The sequence below is a fragment of the Apium graveolens genome, chromosome 9 (assembly GCF_009905375.1).
Source record: "Apium graveolens cultivar Ventura chromosome 9, ASM990537v1, whole genome shotgun sequence".
Lineage (NCBI taxonomy): Eukaryota > Viridiplantae > Streptophyta > Magnoliopsida > Apiales > Apiaceae > Apium > Apium graveolens.
In genome coordinates this window covers 289,369,797-289,386,395 of record NC_133655.1, presented here as the reverse complement: position 1 = coordinate 289,386,395, position 16,599 = coordinate 289,369,797, and the positions used below count along the sequence as shown (strand labels likewise).

Below are 16,599 nucleotides of genomic sequence, written 5' to 3'. Positions count from 1 at the left end.
TTTCCAGTTTGCCATCCAATATTTGATCATTCTAAATTTACTATTATGTATATACAGTTTCTCAAAAAAGTTGTGTAAAAAAAGAGACTATCAATACAAACCTCTTGAATTTACAATTGTATATGTATTCTGCACTACTGTCTCCAGCCACCTAAAGTATAGAATTGGTTTCTCCCTTCAATTGTACCAGGTCCTGCAATATATTTCAACGAAACTAATTTCAGATTGCGATGCCATTTGTACTTGGCTACTTGGGAACGCTAATGTACAAGCGTTCAATAAATTCAACATCATAGTTCACGGTAGAAGCTGGAAGGAAGCCCGGAACTATCTAATTGGTGAAACTACGGAATAGCTGTCCAGGTAGATATTGCATGCATTTCAGATGTTACAACTAGAAATTACATACTTCTGTTAAATACCAATAATAAATGTATGGTTGCAGAGCTAGAGGAGAGAAAAAAAATGCTACAGCATATCGATTGTTTTGTTGCAAGGGACAGACTTGCATTAGATTCTGGGTATGCCATCAATTATGTACATTCAATATCTACTCGAGAAAAGTTCTTGCCTATCCTGTAATGCCAACTGATTCCTTCTAAAAATGAACTAATGGATTGTTCATTACGGTGTTGCTAATTGGTTTGAATTCTAGACTTCTCACACCACCACATCCTCCTAAACATCTGTGGCGCCTAAAACCCAGCTATTAAGTATTAGTACTCCGTCTTACTTAAAAAAGAATTTTAATTAGCAAATATTATCTATTTACTGGAAGCCTTTGTTGAGAAATGGAAATGGCTAAACCTACAGAAACTCAAATTTTCAGATAATATACTAAAATAGTATAAAACATAAAGACAGCTAGGTAACTGATGCAACAGATTGTTCCTGTTAGGGAATCTAACCTTTGAAAGTGGAATCAAGTCAAACTCGTCCTTACTAATTTAACATCTGTTAGTGAATCAAGGTCAAACTCGTCCATCAAAGCCATCGAAAAGACCTGTCCACAGTCCCCTTCATAGGTGGTAGTTGTGCAACAAAAGCATTCCAAGGAGGGTATCCAACTCCACTACCACGAACCCGACCGTCCAAGCGTAGAGATAAATACCTTAATAGAACAAAATTACCAGAATATTACTAACTCATCTCTTTGATTGTCACAGGCCCTGCCCTGATATGTCTATTTACTAGTATTACCAGAAAGTGAGGACCAAACTAAAAATATACAGAGATAAAAATCATTTCTGATTTGTATGATCATGGTAGGAACATGTGACATATAATGTAATAGTGCATTAATAAGTTAAGCCATGCTTCCAATATTTTGAAGATAAAATAAATATCTGAATACTTACACCGGAGAGTCAGTTGAAACATTGGCCAGTTTCTTTTGTTCATCTAACCACCTATTGTATTTGAATATAGAAAAGAGGCAAGTAAGTTGTATCATGTATGTTATTTGTAACATTTGGTGAACTCTGAGAGAAAGAGAGCATACGTGGACCAATCAGGCGAGAAAACAGGTCTCAGCTGCCAAAGCCTTTTCCTTTTTCCAGTCAGCTCCTTCATTTCTTCACTCTCATCAAACTCGAAACCAGGTAATTCCCCGTCTGTGGCAAAAGGGACTACGAGCACCCCTCTGTCCAAAAGACCCTCAGTGAAAGGCTCACTAAATTTGAAAGATTCAGAAATGAAAGATGAAGGGCCTGAAACTATTACAAGACGAGCAAATCCTCTAAATGCATTAACAGGAACAACTTTCTTCTCATCTATCCGAAGCTTAAGATTCGCTAGGTTTTCCTCTCTTGTCAGTCTAGCCAACTGAGCATTCTTAGCATTATTATCCCCAGAATACAGAAATGCAAATACAGATACAGCTGCAAGATCTATGCCAAGACCCTCAAGAATCTTAGGCACTTCAGCTGCTCTTGATGGATTAGACAGGGAACCAATTAACTGTGTAGTAGCTATTAATCCTCCTAGGGAAGCACTGGCAATGAAAGCAAGATAAAAGAACATTCGGACAGATCTAAATGGAGTAAGAACTTCACTCCGTATCTTGGCATCTGAACTGAAAAACCAATCAAATGAATTTTACTTGACGGTGCCATTTTACATAACATAAAGTCATAACCTGAGCAAAATTCTCATGACACGGAAGATACTTCAAGTAAATATTTAATATTGATGTAAATTACATGCTTTCTCTTGTGTATTAACTATACCAGAATGAAATTAGCAAGCAGAGTTGAAGTCAGCAAAGAACCATCTTCGGTAGCATAAGCACAAAAACATTAAAGAACAATGTTAAAAAAAAATCATTCGACTACTATTTCTGCAGCAGGGGCCTTGTACACTAGCCACGACCTTGCTCAAGCAACCAAGAGAGCCTTGGTAGAAACAGATTTCAACTCTCCGATAATCTTAAGACTTTGCAGATTAAAATAAACCATTTTATATCTCCTCATTTCACATATATGTTAGTGAAAACCAATTTACCAAAAGGCAAAATTTCTTGTGAAGATAGAAATTTAGTAGTAAAACACTTGTAATCATTACAATGCACACTTTATAACCCAAAGTATAATAACCAGATGTCAAAAACTCGATCATGTTGTAAATTACTGCAATCATAGTAAAAATGACAAGAGCACTTCTTCTAGCGGCATCAGTCATCCCCTCCCTTTACAGGAGGTCGAGAGTTCAAACATTGTCAAAGGCAAAATGGCTAGCAAAAAGCACTAAAATCACACATGCATGATGCACATATAAACACATATATGCACAAAAACATTAACATACAGTAAAATAAAAGAAATAGAAACAAAAGAAAACCTGAATTGGGGAGATGAGGTTGGCTTATCAGAAGCAGAGCAAGTGATTAAGCAACGCAACAGCGTCCTGCGCTGTAATGTAGAACTGAGAGAAGCAGTTGATATAATAAAGCTCGATCCTTGACGGTTAAAATGGCTGCAAAAACTCAAGCATTTGAGATTAACACTACTTCTGGTGGTGGTGGTGTGTAAAAAATGAGCCACCAATACTGAGGAGGAGGCTGCCATGGATGTACCAGATAGATTTCCTGTCAGTTATTACAGTTTTGTTTGCTACCATGAGCACTATGCGTTTGTTTCAAGATTGATCATTTGTTTGTGATCACTAATGGGCCACGGGTGAAGTATCTTTTAACCAAACACAGTCCTGTACTCCTATTATTGAGTCGCTGTACACAACCCAACCCGATTTAATCGGGTTTGTAAGCTCGGTTTAATTTGATTTAAACCGAACCTTATACACCCCTAATAGTAATCTTAATAGTAATCTTAGAGATTTCATGTCTCTTTTCCCATATATATTTGATTAAATTTATAAAATCTGTTCAATTCCCAATACAAATATTTAGAAACCTTCAATATTTAGCAATAATTTACATTGTACATGGATATTGTAGGAATTGATTTTCGATTTACATTTTTGGCTGGACAGTTACAATTGACATAAGAACATGTGGATGGCCTGATATGCATTTAGATTATACCCAACCAATACAACTCTTACTGCCAATTGATTGTGTAAAATCATCTTGGCAAGATCAGCTTAGTTTCATAATTAAAAAATTGGCCATGCAAATTGTGAAGGAATCAGACTCATCTTTGGGGTATAAATTTGTCTTTCGTGTCCTTCATAAATTGTGAGAAATATTGGGAGTGGCAGGGGTACCCAAGTCCTTTGCCAGTACCATGTCAAGTAACCAGTTACTCTAAAACCTCGGAGTGTTAGAAAATGACTCTTTTCAGGATCTTATATTTTTCTAACACAAATAGCGGCCAAATATGGTCCAGTGATACAACACCGTCTTTCCAAAGAAAAAAAAAGGGCCAAACAGCTCCCTAAAGAAACGAAAATTGGGAAAACAAATGATATCGCCATTGCCCGTGACCACTAGCTTGAGAGTGACCCCTTTAAGCAATTAACTAATACAGAAACTAATTCAGAAAGATGAGCACTTAAAAGAAGTGTGTAGAAACCAAGTTCACTGATTCAAAACTACAAATTTATCCGGTATTACTTGCACGCTTCTTAGAAACATTGCAAACAAAAAGTGTTAAAGCCAAACCTATAAAACTTGTGACCAAATTAACACTGATTAATTTAACTCAATCTTATATAACTAAAGCAGCATAGACAACCTTGCTGAGGTTATAGACTAGCTCTCGTTCTTCGCACCGGCTTCTGATAACAAATTTTCAAGTTCCCCTTTCTGATAAAGCTCAACAGTATCTGCACAGTATGGCAAACATAAGACTTTCTGCTTGTTTTTTCTTACCTAAGACTCTCCAAATTTAAGCTAGAAAAGAACTCCTGGCAAAAAAAGTTTTTTGACCTAAACAGTACGAGCTATATGCAGCAAGTGCTTTACAGTTCGACAAACATGTGAAATAAAGTGGTTTATATGGTCATAAGAAAGCAGATATATCCTGCCAGGATCTAAGTTGAGACAAGACTTTGATAGTCAAATTTATCGAATAAACTTGCACATAAATAACAAAATAAGAGACCCCATGGACATTATATGCCAATGTGAAATAATGAGAGAAGTGGGTACCCTAGAAGCTGCTACTTCAAACAACTACTTAAATGTAATGAACAAAAAGCAAAATAACAAAGAACTTAAAAAAAATAACTCTTTCAGATCAAATTTAATGCAGTATCATTTACAAGTTACAGCGTTAAAGATAGTACCTGAACAACCACCAATGTGTTTTGCCCCTGGCACAGGAAAGAAATTTTATGTAAACATTATTTCCTACCGAACAAAGAAAAACAAAAACTATACATTTATGATATGATATCTATTATATTAAAAGTTGTTTAAAGATCGTATAGGTAATGTTAAATTCTATACATGGTCAAGGTTCAATCGTAAAATTTAGGACAAGGACCATACAACAACATATGACTTATGACGAAGGGCTTGATACCCTAGTCCTCTGCTTGTCTCGTTATTATGATCTTGACTTCATTTTTACATTTTCAAACTTAAATACTCTATTGAGTTGGAGGGAATTAATTTATGTGGGAATGGCATGCAATTTGTGCTAATCAGTAGGCAAATATTTATCATTTTATTCCTTACTTCATATTTTATCAAATTTAACTAGAGCTCAATCCCACAAATTTGTAAACGAATACTTAATCCAAACTTCTACTCATTTTCTTCATAAACCCGTCATATAAGTGTTCTAATCTACTATTTTTATTTGCACTCATCTTTCTTTCACCGTTATTTTACTTCAGAATTTTCCCCATTTCCCCCAACAAAAGAGGGCACAACAATAATAACTGGTCAGTTACAACAGGCATAATTTATTTATTTTTTTGATAATTGAACACACACACCCACCTCGTCATTGACAAGGTTTCATCCCTCGCTCTTTTAATAAAGGTAGTGAGGGATACACTGCTAGACCAAGAGGCCTTTGGTAATGGGCAAAAAGGCTTGTATTCTCATTGAAGCATGTTACAGAATTTGAAGTACTATATTACTTAAAAATGGTATAATATCCATGAAGTTTAGCCCCTCTGACAGCACAAATATAGCCAATAATTGGAAAATGAAGTGTTTAATCATTAATACAACTACTGAGTACAGATATAGCTCAGCCTTAAAACAGCTTGTGATTATTACGATATTTTATTTCTAAAAGAAACAAAAGAATATTAACATGCAACTATTTTCGATAAGGAATGTCGGTTATAGAGCAATCCTTACCAATAAAAACATTTGGTACAGTGTACTGCTCAGTCAAATCTCCCAACACGTCCTGTAATTGTGATCCTTGTGCACCTGAATGGACAATCATTTCTATATATCAAATAACTGTTACTCGATGTAAGAAACTCATGTTCCATCTACAAGATGGAAGATATAGTTAAAAGCAAGCACCTAAATTCTATATAGCATCCCACAGATATACATATACTGATGTACTCGTAAGTAAAATAAACATAATCTCTTCGACTTTCCCTCACTCAATATGAAATATAATTGAACTGCCATCTAATAAAGCTAGTAATCTTTTGGCCGTATGAAATTTTTGAATATTTCTGGAATTCTGGTGCTAGTGATGAACTATTTCTTAAGAATACATTATAGGCTATCATTATGTAACCATCGACATAATTGCTTACATTTTTTATTACCAACAAACTGTTCCGAAACCACTTCCATAAAGAAGTGGAGTCAAGTGCTTTCTTCATTGGCCTAAGCTATACATGCATGATGCACCTACATTATTTGTCTTTAACCAGAACCCTGAGGTTTAAATACCATATGAAACCATAAATACTAAAATTAATAAAAATGCTGGCTTTACATGGCTAACATATAACATATAATAAATAATTCTATAAACAGCTAAAACAGTAGAACCTCGGCATGTTAACCATTACATAAACCAATAACCTCAGTTAAATTAACAATTTTCAATCTCGATAACTGAATAAAATTCTACCATCCAAAAGTACTCAATTATCGAATTCTAGCAGTACAACATACCTAATTGGTCCAGTTCAACAACATGTGGTTGCACACCAAGCTTCTTAAACAATTGCTTCACCTGCGAAGAATACCTTCACCAAACAAAACTCATGAAAAACCATTAAAAATCAAATCTTTAATTAAAAAAAACAAGAAAACCATTAAAAATCAAATCTTTAAATTAAAAAACAAGAAAACAACTCACGAGCACCAAGACTTGGAGTAAACAACAACTGGGTAATCACTAATAGTCTTTTTAACAGTGCCCTCCAACTCAGAATCTGATAAAGATGACATGACCCGAAAACTGACCCGACCCGGATTCTTGACAACATGGGTACTAAGTTTGAAACTTGAAGTGGAGAGATTTCTTGAAGATTTGGGGAGGAGAGAGAGTGAGGGAAGAAGAAGATGAGATGAAGAAGTAGAGAGAGAAGGGGTTGTAATAGATAAAGCTAATGATGTTGCTGCTTTACATATGTTATTACATGTCGCTGCCATTGTTGTCCTCTCGTAATCTTGTTTATGTTCTGTTCTTTTTCTAGAAGTGACAAATGTAATCTTTTTTGTTTAGTGTGTGATATATGGATTGTAAAATGAGAGGTGGACTGGTCTGCAAGATGGGCTAAAATGTCGTCTAACTTTGGAAAGGCCCAATATATAGTCAAGCTTACTCTCCATAACTTTTTTGACTAGCTCCGTTCCCCTTGTTTTTTTACATTTTTGTGACTGTCCGGCTGGCATCTTAATACATATATAAAATATAGTTTCATAACATATTTTTAAAATTTTCTTTTTCACAATCAAAATTTAAACATTAAATTTCTATTTAAAATATTTTTTTTAGAAAAATAATTTATATAACTATACTATATATGACTTTTAAAATGTTTGTCAAACACTCATTCTCAAGTGTAAAGAATTGAAAGGAACGAAAGGAGTACATAGTTAAATTTTTAAAGGCAGAGTTCTAATTTTTAAATAAATCTTGTAATTATAATAATATTCCTCGTACATTATAATTATCATAATAACGCTCGTACATTTATATTAAAAAATGTTTTGTACTCGCCTAAGTTACATAACTTCGGAGCATCAAGTTCACTTTATTTTTTTTACAAATATGACTTATATTCTTACAAATAAATATATGTTTTCATAAATTTTCGGGGTGAGCTACAATCCAATCCAGGATCTGAGAAGTGAAAACTGTTTAGTTATCCACATGCGCTCAAGTTCATTTATTTGTTTAGATAAGCTTTGTGGTGTGTATTCGATTGAAATTTTGAAGGATTGATAATAATTCATGAATTTTACAAGATTTTTGTTGATTTTAAAAGTTCGCGAATTTTGACAGAGTTGATAAAAAAATCTTGCAGAGTCTTTATGATTTTGTGAAGTTTTTTAGAAATCCTTCGAAATCTCATGTATTTTGGTGAGATTTCAAAATATTAAAAATGTACTACCAAATCCATCAAAATCCACATATTTTTCAAATAAAACAAAATTCATAAAATTTTGAATACCATCATATTTCACTAAAAAATTTAAAATCTAAATTGAAAACCTTAAGATTTTGATAGATTTTTAAAATTTAAATTGAATACACTCATATTTTAATGGACTTTTTAAATACAAATATTTATATTAAAAAATATTTTGTACTCGCCTAAGTTACGTGACTTCGGAACATCAAGTTCACTTTATTTTTTTTACAAATATGACTTATATTCTTACAAATAAATATATGTTTTCATAAATTTTCGGGGTGAGCTACAATCCAATCCAGGATCTGAGAAGTGAAAACTGTTTAGTTATCCACATGCGCTCAAGTTCATTTATTTGTTTAGATAAGCTTTGTGGTGTGTATTCGATTGAAATTTTGAAGGATTGATAATAATTCATGAATTTTACAAGATTTTTGTTGATTTTAAAAGTTCGCGAATTTTGACAGAGTTGATAAAAAAATCTTGCAGAGTCTTTATGATTTTGTGAAGTTTTTTAGAAATCCTTCGAAATCTCATGTATTTTGGTGAGATTTCAAAATATTAAAAATGTACTACCAAATCCATCAAAATCCACATATTTTTCAAATAAAACAAAATTCATAAAATTTTGAATACCATCATATTTCACTAAAAAATTTAAAATCTAAATTGAAAACCTTAAGATTTTGATAGATTTTTAAAATTTAAATTGAATACACTCATATTTTAATGGACTTTTTAAATACAAATGTTTATATTAAAAAATATTTTGTACTCGCCTAAGTTACGTGACTTCGGAACATCAAGTTCACTTTATTTTTTTTACAAATATGACTTATATCCTTACAAATAAATATATGTTTTCATAAATTTTCGGGGTGAGGTAAAATCGAATCCAGGATCTGAGACGACGTGGAAACTGTTTAGCTATCCACCTGTGCTCAAGTTCATTTATTTGTTTAGATAAGCTCTGGGTGTGTATTCAATTGAGATTTTAAAGGATCGATAATAATTCATGAATTTTACAAAAATTTTGTTGATTTTAAAAGTTCGCGGATTTTGACAGAGTTGATAAAAAAATCTTGCAGAGTCTTTATGATTTTGTGAAATTTTTTAGAAATCTTTCGAAATCTCATGTATTTTGGTGAGATTTCAAAAGATTAAAAATTACTACCAAATCCATCAAAATCCACATATTTTTCAAATAAAAAACAAAATTCATAAAATTTTGAATACCATCATATTTCACTAAAAAATTTAAAATCTAAATTGAATACCTTAAGATTTTGATAGATTTTTAAAATTTAAATTGAATACACTCATATTTTAATGGACTTTTTAAATACAAATTAAATAACATGAAGGATTTTTAAAAATCTAAATTGAATACCGTGCAATTTGACAAGAATCTCTCTCTCTCTCGTTGCTTCATGCATTTTTCTCTAAAAAACATTAGACAAGGGTTTGATAATGGTGAGGACTAATCAGAGTGGCCTAGTTCCTAGACCAGATCATTCTGATATATGTCAGTCGATTTGTGGTGGTAGTAGTGATTATTACGATCCTCTGGTCACAACTCTCTCTGCTGATGAATTATATGGTTTAGTTCATCTCGCTCATTTGGCCATTTACCACTACAACATGTATCAGGTTAATTATTTGTTCTCGTATAGACCGTTTAAATCATGAAATGAGAATGCTAGTTTGGTACTGAGTTGTTTATTCAAACAAATCCATTTAATGAAAATGAGTTTGCATAATTTACCACTACAATATGTACCAGGTTCATTAATTTTTATGGTAAACGTCATTTAGGTCATGGGATTTCAACCTGGTTAAAAAGAATGAGAACAGAAGTTATATTAGAATCTCGTTCCTGTTAACTAGATTGGATGAATGTCATGATCCAAGCGGCTCCTTAGTTTTTTGTTCAAACAATCAGTTTTATTAATCAAGCTAATGATTTTGCATAATATGTAACATGCAGGATACTAACTATAAGAAGTAATACTTGACTGTCGTGCCGAGAATGACATTGAAGTTGCTTAAGTACATGAAGGCAAATCATGTTATAATTACATTTTTTTTGTTTAGTTGAAAGATATGATATCAGTATTATACTTATCTGCTGAGCATTGTTGAGGTCTAAAGGAACAAATTGAACATTGTAAACTGTGAAGCTCTCTGCTTGCTCATTTGGTGTTGGTGTACTTGACACAATAGAAACGATATCATAAAGTACATCAAAATTTCAATACTCAAGAAGTTGTTCCCCTTTATGAACAAATGCAATTAGGACAGAGTGAAGTTTATTTTATAATGGCACTTTAAGTAATTTTCATTTCATCTGTTCCTTAGTTCAGATACCAAGATACAGAGTGAAGTTCTTTCTCCATTTTAACCACTTCAAATGTTTTGTTATCTTGCTTTCATTGTCAGTGCATCCCTAGGAGGACTAGTAGCTACTTCCCAGCCGATTAGTGCTTTATCCAGTTCATCAAGAGCAGCTGAAGTCCCTAGTACTCTTGAGGGTCCTGGCATAGCTATCGCAGTTATACCTGTATTTGCATTTCTTTATTCCACGGATTATACTGCTAAATGCACAGCTAGCTAGACGTACTAGAGAGGAAAACCTTTCAAATCTTAAGCTTTAGGTATATGACAAGAAGGTTGTTCCTGTTAATAGATTTACTTACCCCCCCCCCCCCCAGCCCCCTCCCCAACCCTTTTGAATTAACAACAGGTAGATCGTGACAAAAAAACTAGCCACTGTTTCAACCTAATTTCCAGTTAAGGTGTAATGATATTTATTCAATCTTCAGACTAGGTAAGCATGGCTTAACTTACTAATTCACTACTACAACTTCCGGTCTTCTGTTCCTACCAGGATTGTACAAATAAATGAAAATTTTCTCTGACTTTTCTATTTAATTTGCTCCGTGCTTTCTTGTAATACTACTATATAGATATGTCAGCTATAAAACAGCGTACCTTTTGACAATTAAAGAGATGAGTAATATTATCATTCTTTTAATCTATGTGAAGGTATTTATGTCCACGCTTGTGTGGTCGTGGTAGTGGAATTGGATACCCTCTTTGGAATGCTTTCGTTGCACTTCTACCACTTATAAAGGGACTATGGTTAGATCTTCCTGATGCGATGGAGTCTTGGATGGACGAGTTTGACTTGATCCACTTACAGTGGTTAGATTTTTACAGTCAAGCTTGAATTAATCCACATACAAAGGTTAGATACTCTGTCAGAATCAGTAGCATAATTTTCGTCAGTATCTTCAAGTTTTTTACTATTTCTTTTTTAAATTTCGAGTTTATGTCCGTCCAGTCGTGTCACTATGTCAGTTTCTCAATTCCGACTTCAAGTAATATCAGATAATCTATTTCTGCACTAATCACTAATTGGATGTTTGTTAACGGATCTGTTTCTTTAGTTGATCCATATCCGTCTATTAAGACTAGGATCAGATAGTGCTGGATATATGATCCACTGATAGGCCGAGTTCCATTTCTATTAAATCGACATGGCTTCTCTCTGCTCAGATAAGTTTGTAATTAATTTAAATAAGTAGCAGAGATATATTTCGAGATCCCTTTAGAATGCTTCAGAAAATATGATTCATACTAAAATTAAGGCATCCCAAACTGCCCATAATATCGTGCCACTATTATTACTACAAATTGTCTACTCGTAAATGTTCTTTTATACAATAACAGATATTGACTTGAAACATTAATCATATTAATATAACTAATAGATGAGATGTAGTATAAGTTTCTGAGATTATTATCCTATAATACTAATAATAGTGAGCTTGACATTCTGATTGTGTTAACATAAATAATATTAAGAAACTGACATGAAGAACTAAATTTTCATCTCCTAATGTAAGATGAGAGAATCCACTACTGAAGTTCTTATTATGCGGCAGTTTTGCTCTAGATAATTTTACTAAAATATTTTTATATAGCCACTGCGCAAGCTTCCACAAATTCTTCTACTTCCTTTGGTTGCTCAATCCATGTGCTATTCAAACACAAAATTTCAATGTTGTTTAGTCCACTTTAAAATTGTAGGTCAAACTCACGCATAATAATTATTATAATCACAATAATGTGACGCCATGTTCTGATCGAATAGTTTTGCAGGGAAAAATAATATCATTTATCGCATTATCTTTGATACTATTTTGGCATAGTTAACGTTACAGGCCATGAGTATATTTGTCCAGTATTTCTCAATATTTACAGATCAGTACTACACTAATAATAATGTGAAACAGTAATAGAGATAATCAAGGTATTTGCAGATTGTCATTTTAACTTATCACTGAATAATGTTAGACAGTTTATAGAACTTTTGTTTATAAGAAAAAGAAACGCCACATCTTCCTAATTAGTGTACAAAATGCCCAAAAAACTTGAATTCTTTAGGCTTTTTGGAGAGGGCTTTTCTGTATGCTATCCTACTATTTTTGAGTGTCTGTTACATGTTACTTGTACTACAAGGTCACTCCTCACTAAGTATAATCACAAAACAATATATGTCAATATGTGTGTTGATCGACTATCTGTTAACATGTTCCCAGTGATTAGAAAGTTGAAATGCATCTTCTATGAGTGGGGACTTTTTGTTTTTTCTGCTTCAAATCCTCCTTCCAAACTTTGGAAATATCTTGTGCAATTTTCATGGCATCTGAGGATGCACCAGATAGTCCTCTTTTTGTGAATCCAACAACATAAAGTCCAGTGTTTCCCTTCCAGCCATTTGGGAATGGTGTCTTGGGGTATCCGGATTTGGTGAAAAACTCAGTTTCCTGTAGCCAGTAAGGAACATTACTGCAATATCCAGTGGCCAACACAACTGAGTCAATGTCTAATTCTTCACCATTATCAAGCTCTACCATGGTCTTGGAGAACTTCTTGATTCCAGGAACCACTTCAATATCTCCAGACCGGATCTTCTCCAATGCTCCAATATCAAGAACAGGCGTTTTTCCATGAGTGCTCTTTAACTCCATTGGACCTATTGATGGCCTTTTTAAACCATAACTATCAGTGTTCCCAAGTATAAACCATGTTAATATCAGCAAAATTTTGTCAACTAGCCATAAAGGGAGCCATTTCATCATCATCATTGCCAATTCAAATGTTGATTTTCCGAATATCTCTCTTGGTAATACATGAACCGAGCTTCTAGACACCATTGATGGCTTGGCATTGTGATTACAAAGATCAAGAGAAACTTCCATCCCTGAATTTCCACACCCCACAACAAGAACTTTCTTCCCACTATATTTTTCACCTGACTTATACTCACAAGCATGTATAACTTCCCCGCCAAAATCTCCTAGTCCTACAATTTCTGGGACTACACGCTCTGCATTTTCTCCTGTGGCTACCACAATCCACTGACAAATGTACTCAACCTCAGACCTAATAGATCCTTGTGTTGAAACGGTTCTAATTCTCCACGAACGACAGACCTCATCATACTTAGCAGACTCCACAGATTCATTAAATTGTGGTTTGATGCCAAAATGGTTTGCATATGATTCAAGATAATCAATGAACTGTTTCTTTGTGGGGTATTCTGGGAAATGTTCAGGGAATGGTAGTTTAGGAAGTTGACAAAACTGTTTTGGAAGGTGAAGTTTAAGGCGATCATAAGTTCTTTTTTGCCATAAAGAAGCTATACAATCAGCTCTTTCGAGAACTACAAAAGGGAGGCCTTGTTCTTTAAGACATGCTCCCACGGCTAGTCCAGATGGTCCAGCTCCGATGATTACTGGACCATTAACCCAGACACACCTGCGGGAAAACATATCATTTTGTTCAGAAAAACTAAACATTTTGTGCAAGAAGTCTGTATTTTGGTATTTAGTAGAAGAGTTTGAATTTTCGAAGGCTTTAAGAGAATTTTGAATTTCGAAAAGTTTTGTGTTTGTAAGAGAAGAAACTGTTGAGATTGTTGGAGGGAGAAGAGGAGACTGAAGTGTTTATATAGAGCTGCAAAATGTATAAGCCATGTGCTGGAGGATTAAGGAATTTAATGCATTAGAAAGAGAGTACCTTCTATCATTTCTTTATTTTTGTAGAATAGTTATTATATTTATATATCACCCTAATAATGAAAGAGATTTACTTAGTATTTAATCATCTCTCTCAGCATTTGATTGAGTTCAGTGCAATGCATAACATAGAAAAAGAAGTTGCATTATCATCAGGAAGAGAACATGCTTCACTGATTAACCGAAATGGTGGGCTTGAGCCTCCAGGGTTTTGTGTAAATTTTCTTAGGATAGTTGTTAAACAATAATATGATAATTAGTGATGATACTCGATCTTTTATTTAGTTAAAATAATTGGGAATCAGTTTTAAAGATGGTTATTCCTCCAGGTTCATACAGTTTATGAGAGCTCATAGTTTATGACAATATGTTATCTTCTTCACAATTATTAATGCAAGGATATATCATTATTAATGAGATTTGTTAGTTGATATCATATATAATACAAGTTATATTTCAATTTGCTAGTGCATTATTGCAAATTTGTTTAGTTTTGACCTACTATGCTTTTATCTTGAATTGTTCATCTTGTAAACCAATTTATTAGTGGAGCTAATTACTAAGCATGCATACATCATACATATTAGAATGGAAATTAGGGAGAATGTGATGATCATCTCTGATTTTAGTGGCCTACTTGATAATTTCGAAATCCTGTCAAATAATCAAGTAACCTATACAATATGTTTGCATTCAGATGACTCGGCGCAGCACTCACGTGGAGTTCAACCTGCAAAATGCACCCCACCCCAAGTCTTAATCTTCTCAAGCTCAAACGTAAGATGTACATAACTGTTTTTTGTTATCTGCAAAATTCAACTAATTTTGGCATATTTTATAACTTAACACCACCTTGTTTTTGGCAGTTTCTCTGTGGTTTTCATCATTATCAGCATTCTAGAGTACAACTATATATACTTCATCTTTCACAAAGTTGAATGATCTCTGTTTCCAGACATCAAATTTCTATTCTTGCTTTTAATTTCTCATTCTGTCAGACTGCATACTTTCAGAATGTTATGTTTGTATTTTTCTCTATAAGATTAATCTTTTCACCTTAATCTTTCTTAATACTAATTTTTAGGCATCTTTAATTATCATTTTTTATGGACGTATTTATTTGGATCCCGATTATATGTTTTTGCAGATTCACATAAGCTCGGAGATTTGTCTAAAAGATTTAAAGTACTGAGGTAATGTTCATCATGTATTATGATTTCTAGCATTATAAATCAGGCCTACTCCACCACAACATAAAAAAACTGTAAAAAAAGAAAGAAATAAGCCCTGGAGATATGGTTCACACTTGACATAGTGCTGATTTCTAATACCTAAAAGCCATGAAATTTACCTGATGCATCTTTACTTAGGCAGATAGATGATAAGTAGTAACTGATTCTCTGACATATAATATTGGTAAGACGGTAAACAACCGCGAGTAAATATGGCTCACATGCATCCACACCAGAAATCCTATTATACACGTACCGTAAAAAAAGACCACAAAATGATATATTGTAACATACGTTTGTCACAGGCTAAAAACTTATTGAACTCGCCCTCGGCTACAATAAGACATAATACTCCAGTTTGTTAATATAGCAAAAAGATCTAATCCCTACCTTAGTTCTGTATTACCATATCAGTATCATTGCTTTAAAAAGAAATCATTAAAGCATATACATTAATAAATAATATACTCAAAGCCTAATGACTGTGATCATTGATATGATTAATCAAGTCTAATCTAGCCAAGATTTGGCTGTCAAAGTTCGAACCCTGTATTAATTAACTTATGTATGTACAATTAGTAGTTATTTCTATATATGAAACCAAACAAATCAGTATTGGAATTGTTTTGTTTTTCTGTGATAGACTGGTTGTTATTTTCTCATTACCAATTATTTGATGGCAGTACAGTTGTAGTCCATGTGCGGCGGCGATGGTTGACGAATCATCTGTTTATTAAAAAAAATTACGGTTAGAGAAATGTATAAAATTTAAAATTAAATGTGGATAAAATAATGTGACTCTCTTCATTCATATCAACTTTTCTATTATTCATATCAACTTTTCTGTTAAATTTCCATCCGTGGATAGGTGGTTAGGTCATCTATGGCTTCTTAATAAACACAAATTTGACATATTTTCATTTAAGATGTAATTCGAGTCGAGTTAAGTTTGTACTTATTAAATTCGAGTTCGAACTTTTTTTAATCGAGTCGAGTCAAGCCAAAAAAAATCGAGCCTGAAAATTATGTTCGAGCTCGACCCGGATAATATACGAGTCGAGTTCGAGCTACTCGCGAGTTTTCAAGTTTTTTAATCGAGTTTTCGAGTTTTTAAACGAGTTTTCCATTTGCACCGTATTTTCGAGTCGAGTTCGAGTTTATAGAGTCGAGTTCAAAAAAACTCGACTCGAGTTTTTTATCGAGCCGGAAAATGTGGTCGAGTTCGAACTCGATAACAAGTTCAAGTCGAG

General features: G+C 33.4%; 2 protein-coding genes and 1 pseudogene across 2 annotated transcripts; all 3 read right to left on the bottom strand.

The window, feature by feature from the left end:
- Positions 1–913: 913 nt before the first annotated feature.
- LOC141683956 (protein LOW PSII ACCUMULATION 1, chloroplastic-like) lies at positions 914–3,312 on the bottom strand (annotated as a pseudogene).
- Positions 3,313–3,993: 681 nt separating this feature from the next.
- LOC141683958 (monothiol glutaredoxin-S10-like) lies at positions 3,994–7,114 on the bottom strand. The gene is made up of 5 exons (XM_074488772.1): positions 6,750–7,114; positions 6,563–6,636; positions 5,777–5,851; positions 4,747–4,773; positions 3,994–4,284 (listed from the first exon to the last, which is right to left on the bottom strand). Exons 1-5 carry the CDS (start codon positions 7,043–7,045, stop codon positions 4,211–4,213), a joined length of 546 nt encoding a protein of 181 aa, XP_074344873.1. The 5' UTR covers positions 7,046–7,114; the 3' UTR covers positions 3,994–4,210.
- Positions 7,115–12,638: 5,524 nt separating this feature from the next.
- On the bottom strand, positions 12,639–13,898 carry LOC141686968 (putative indole-3-pyruvate monooxygenase YUCCA9). The gene has a single exon (XM_074492084.1). The coding sequence runs from the start codon at positions 13,896–13,898 to the stop codon at positions 12,639–12,641; it is 1,260 nt and encodes a 419-aa protein (XP_074348185.1).
- Between the last annotated feature and the right edge of the window lie 2,701 nt (positions 13,899–16,599).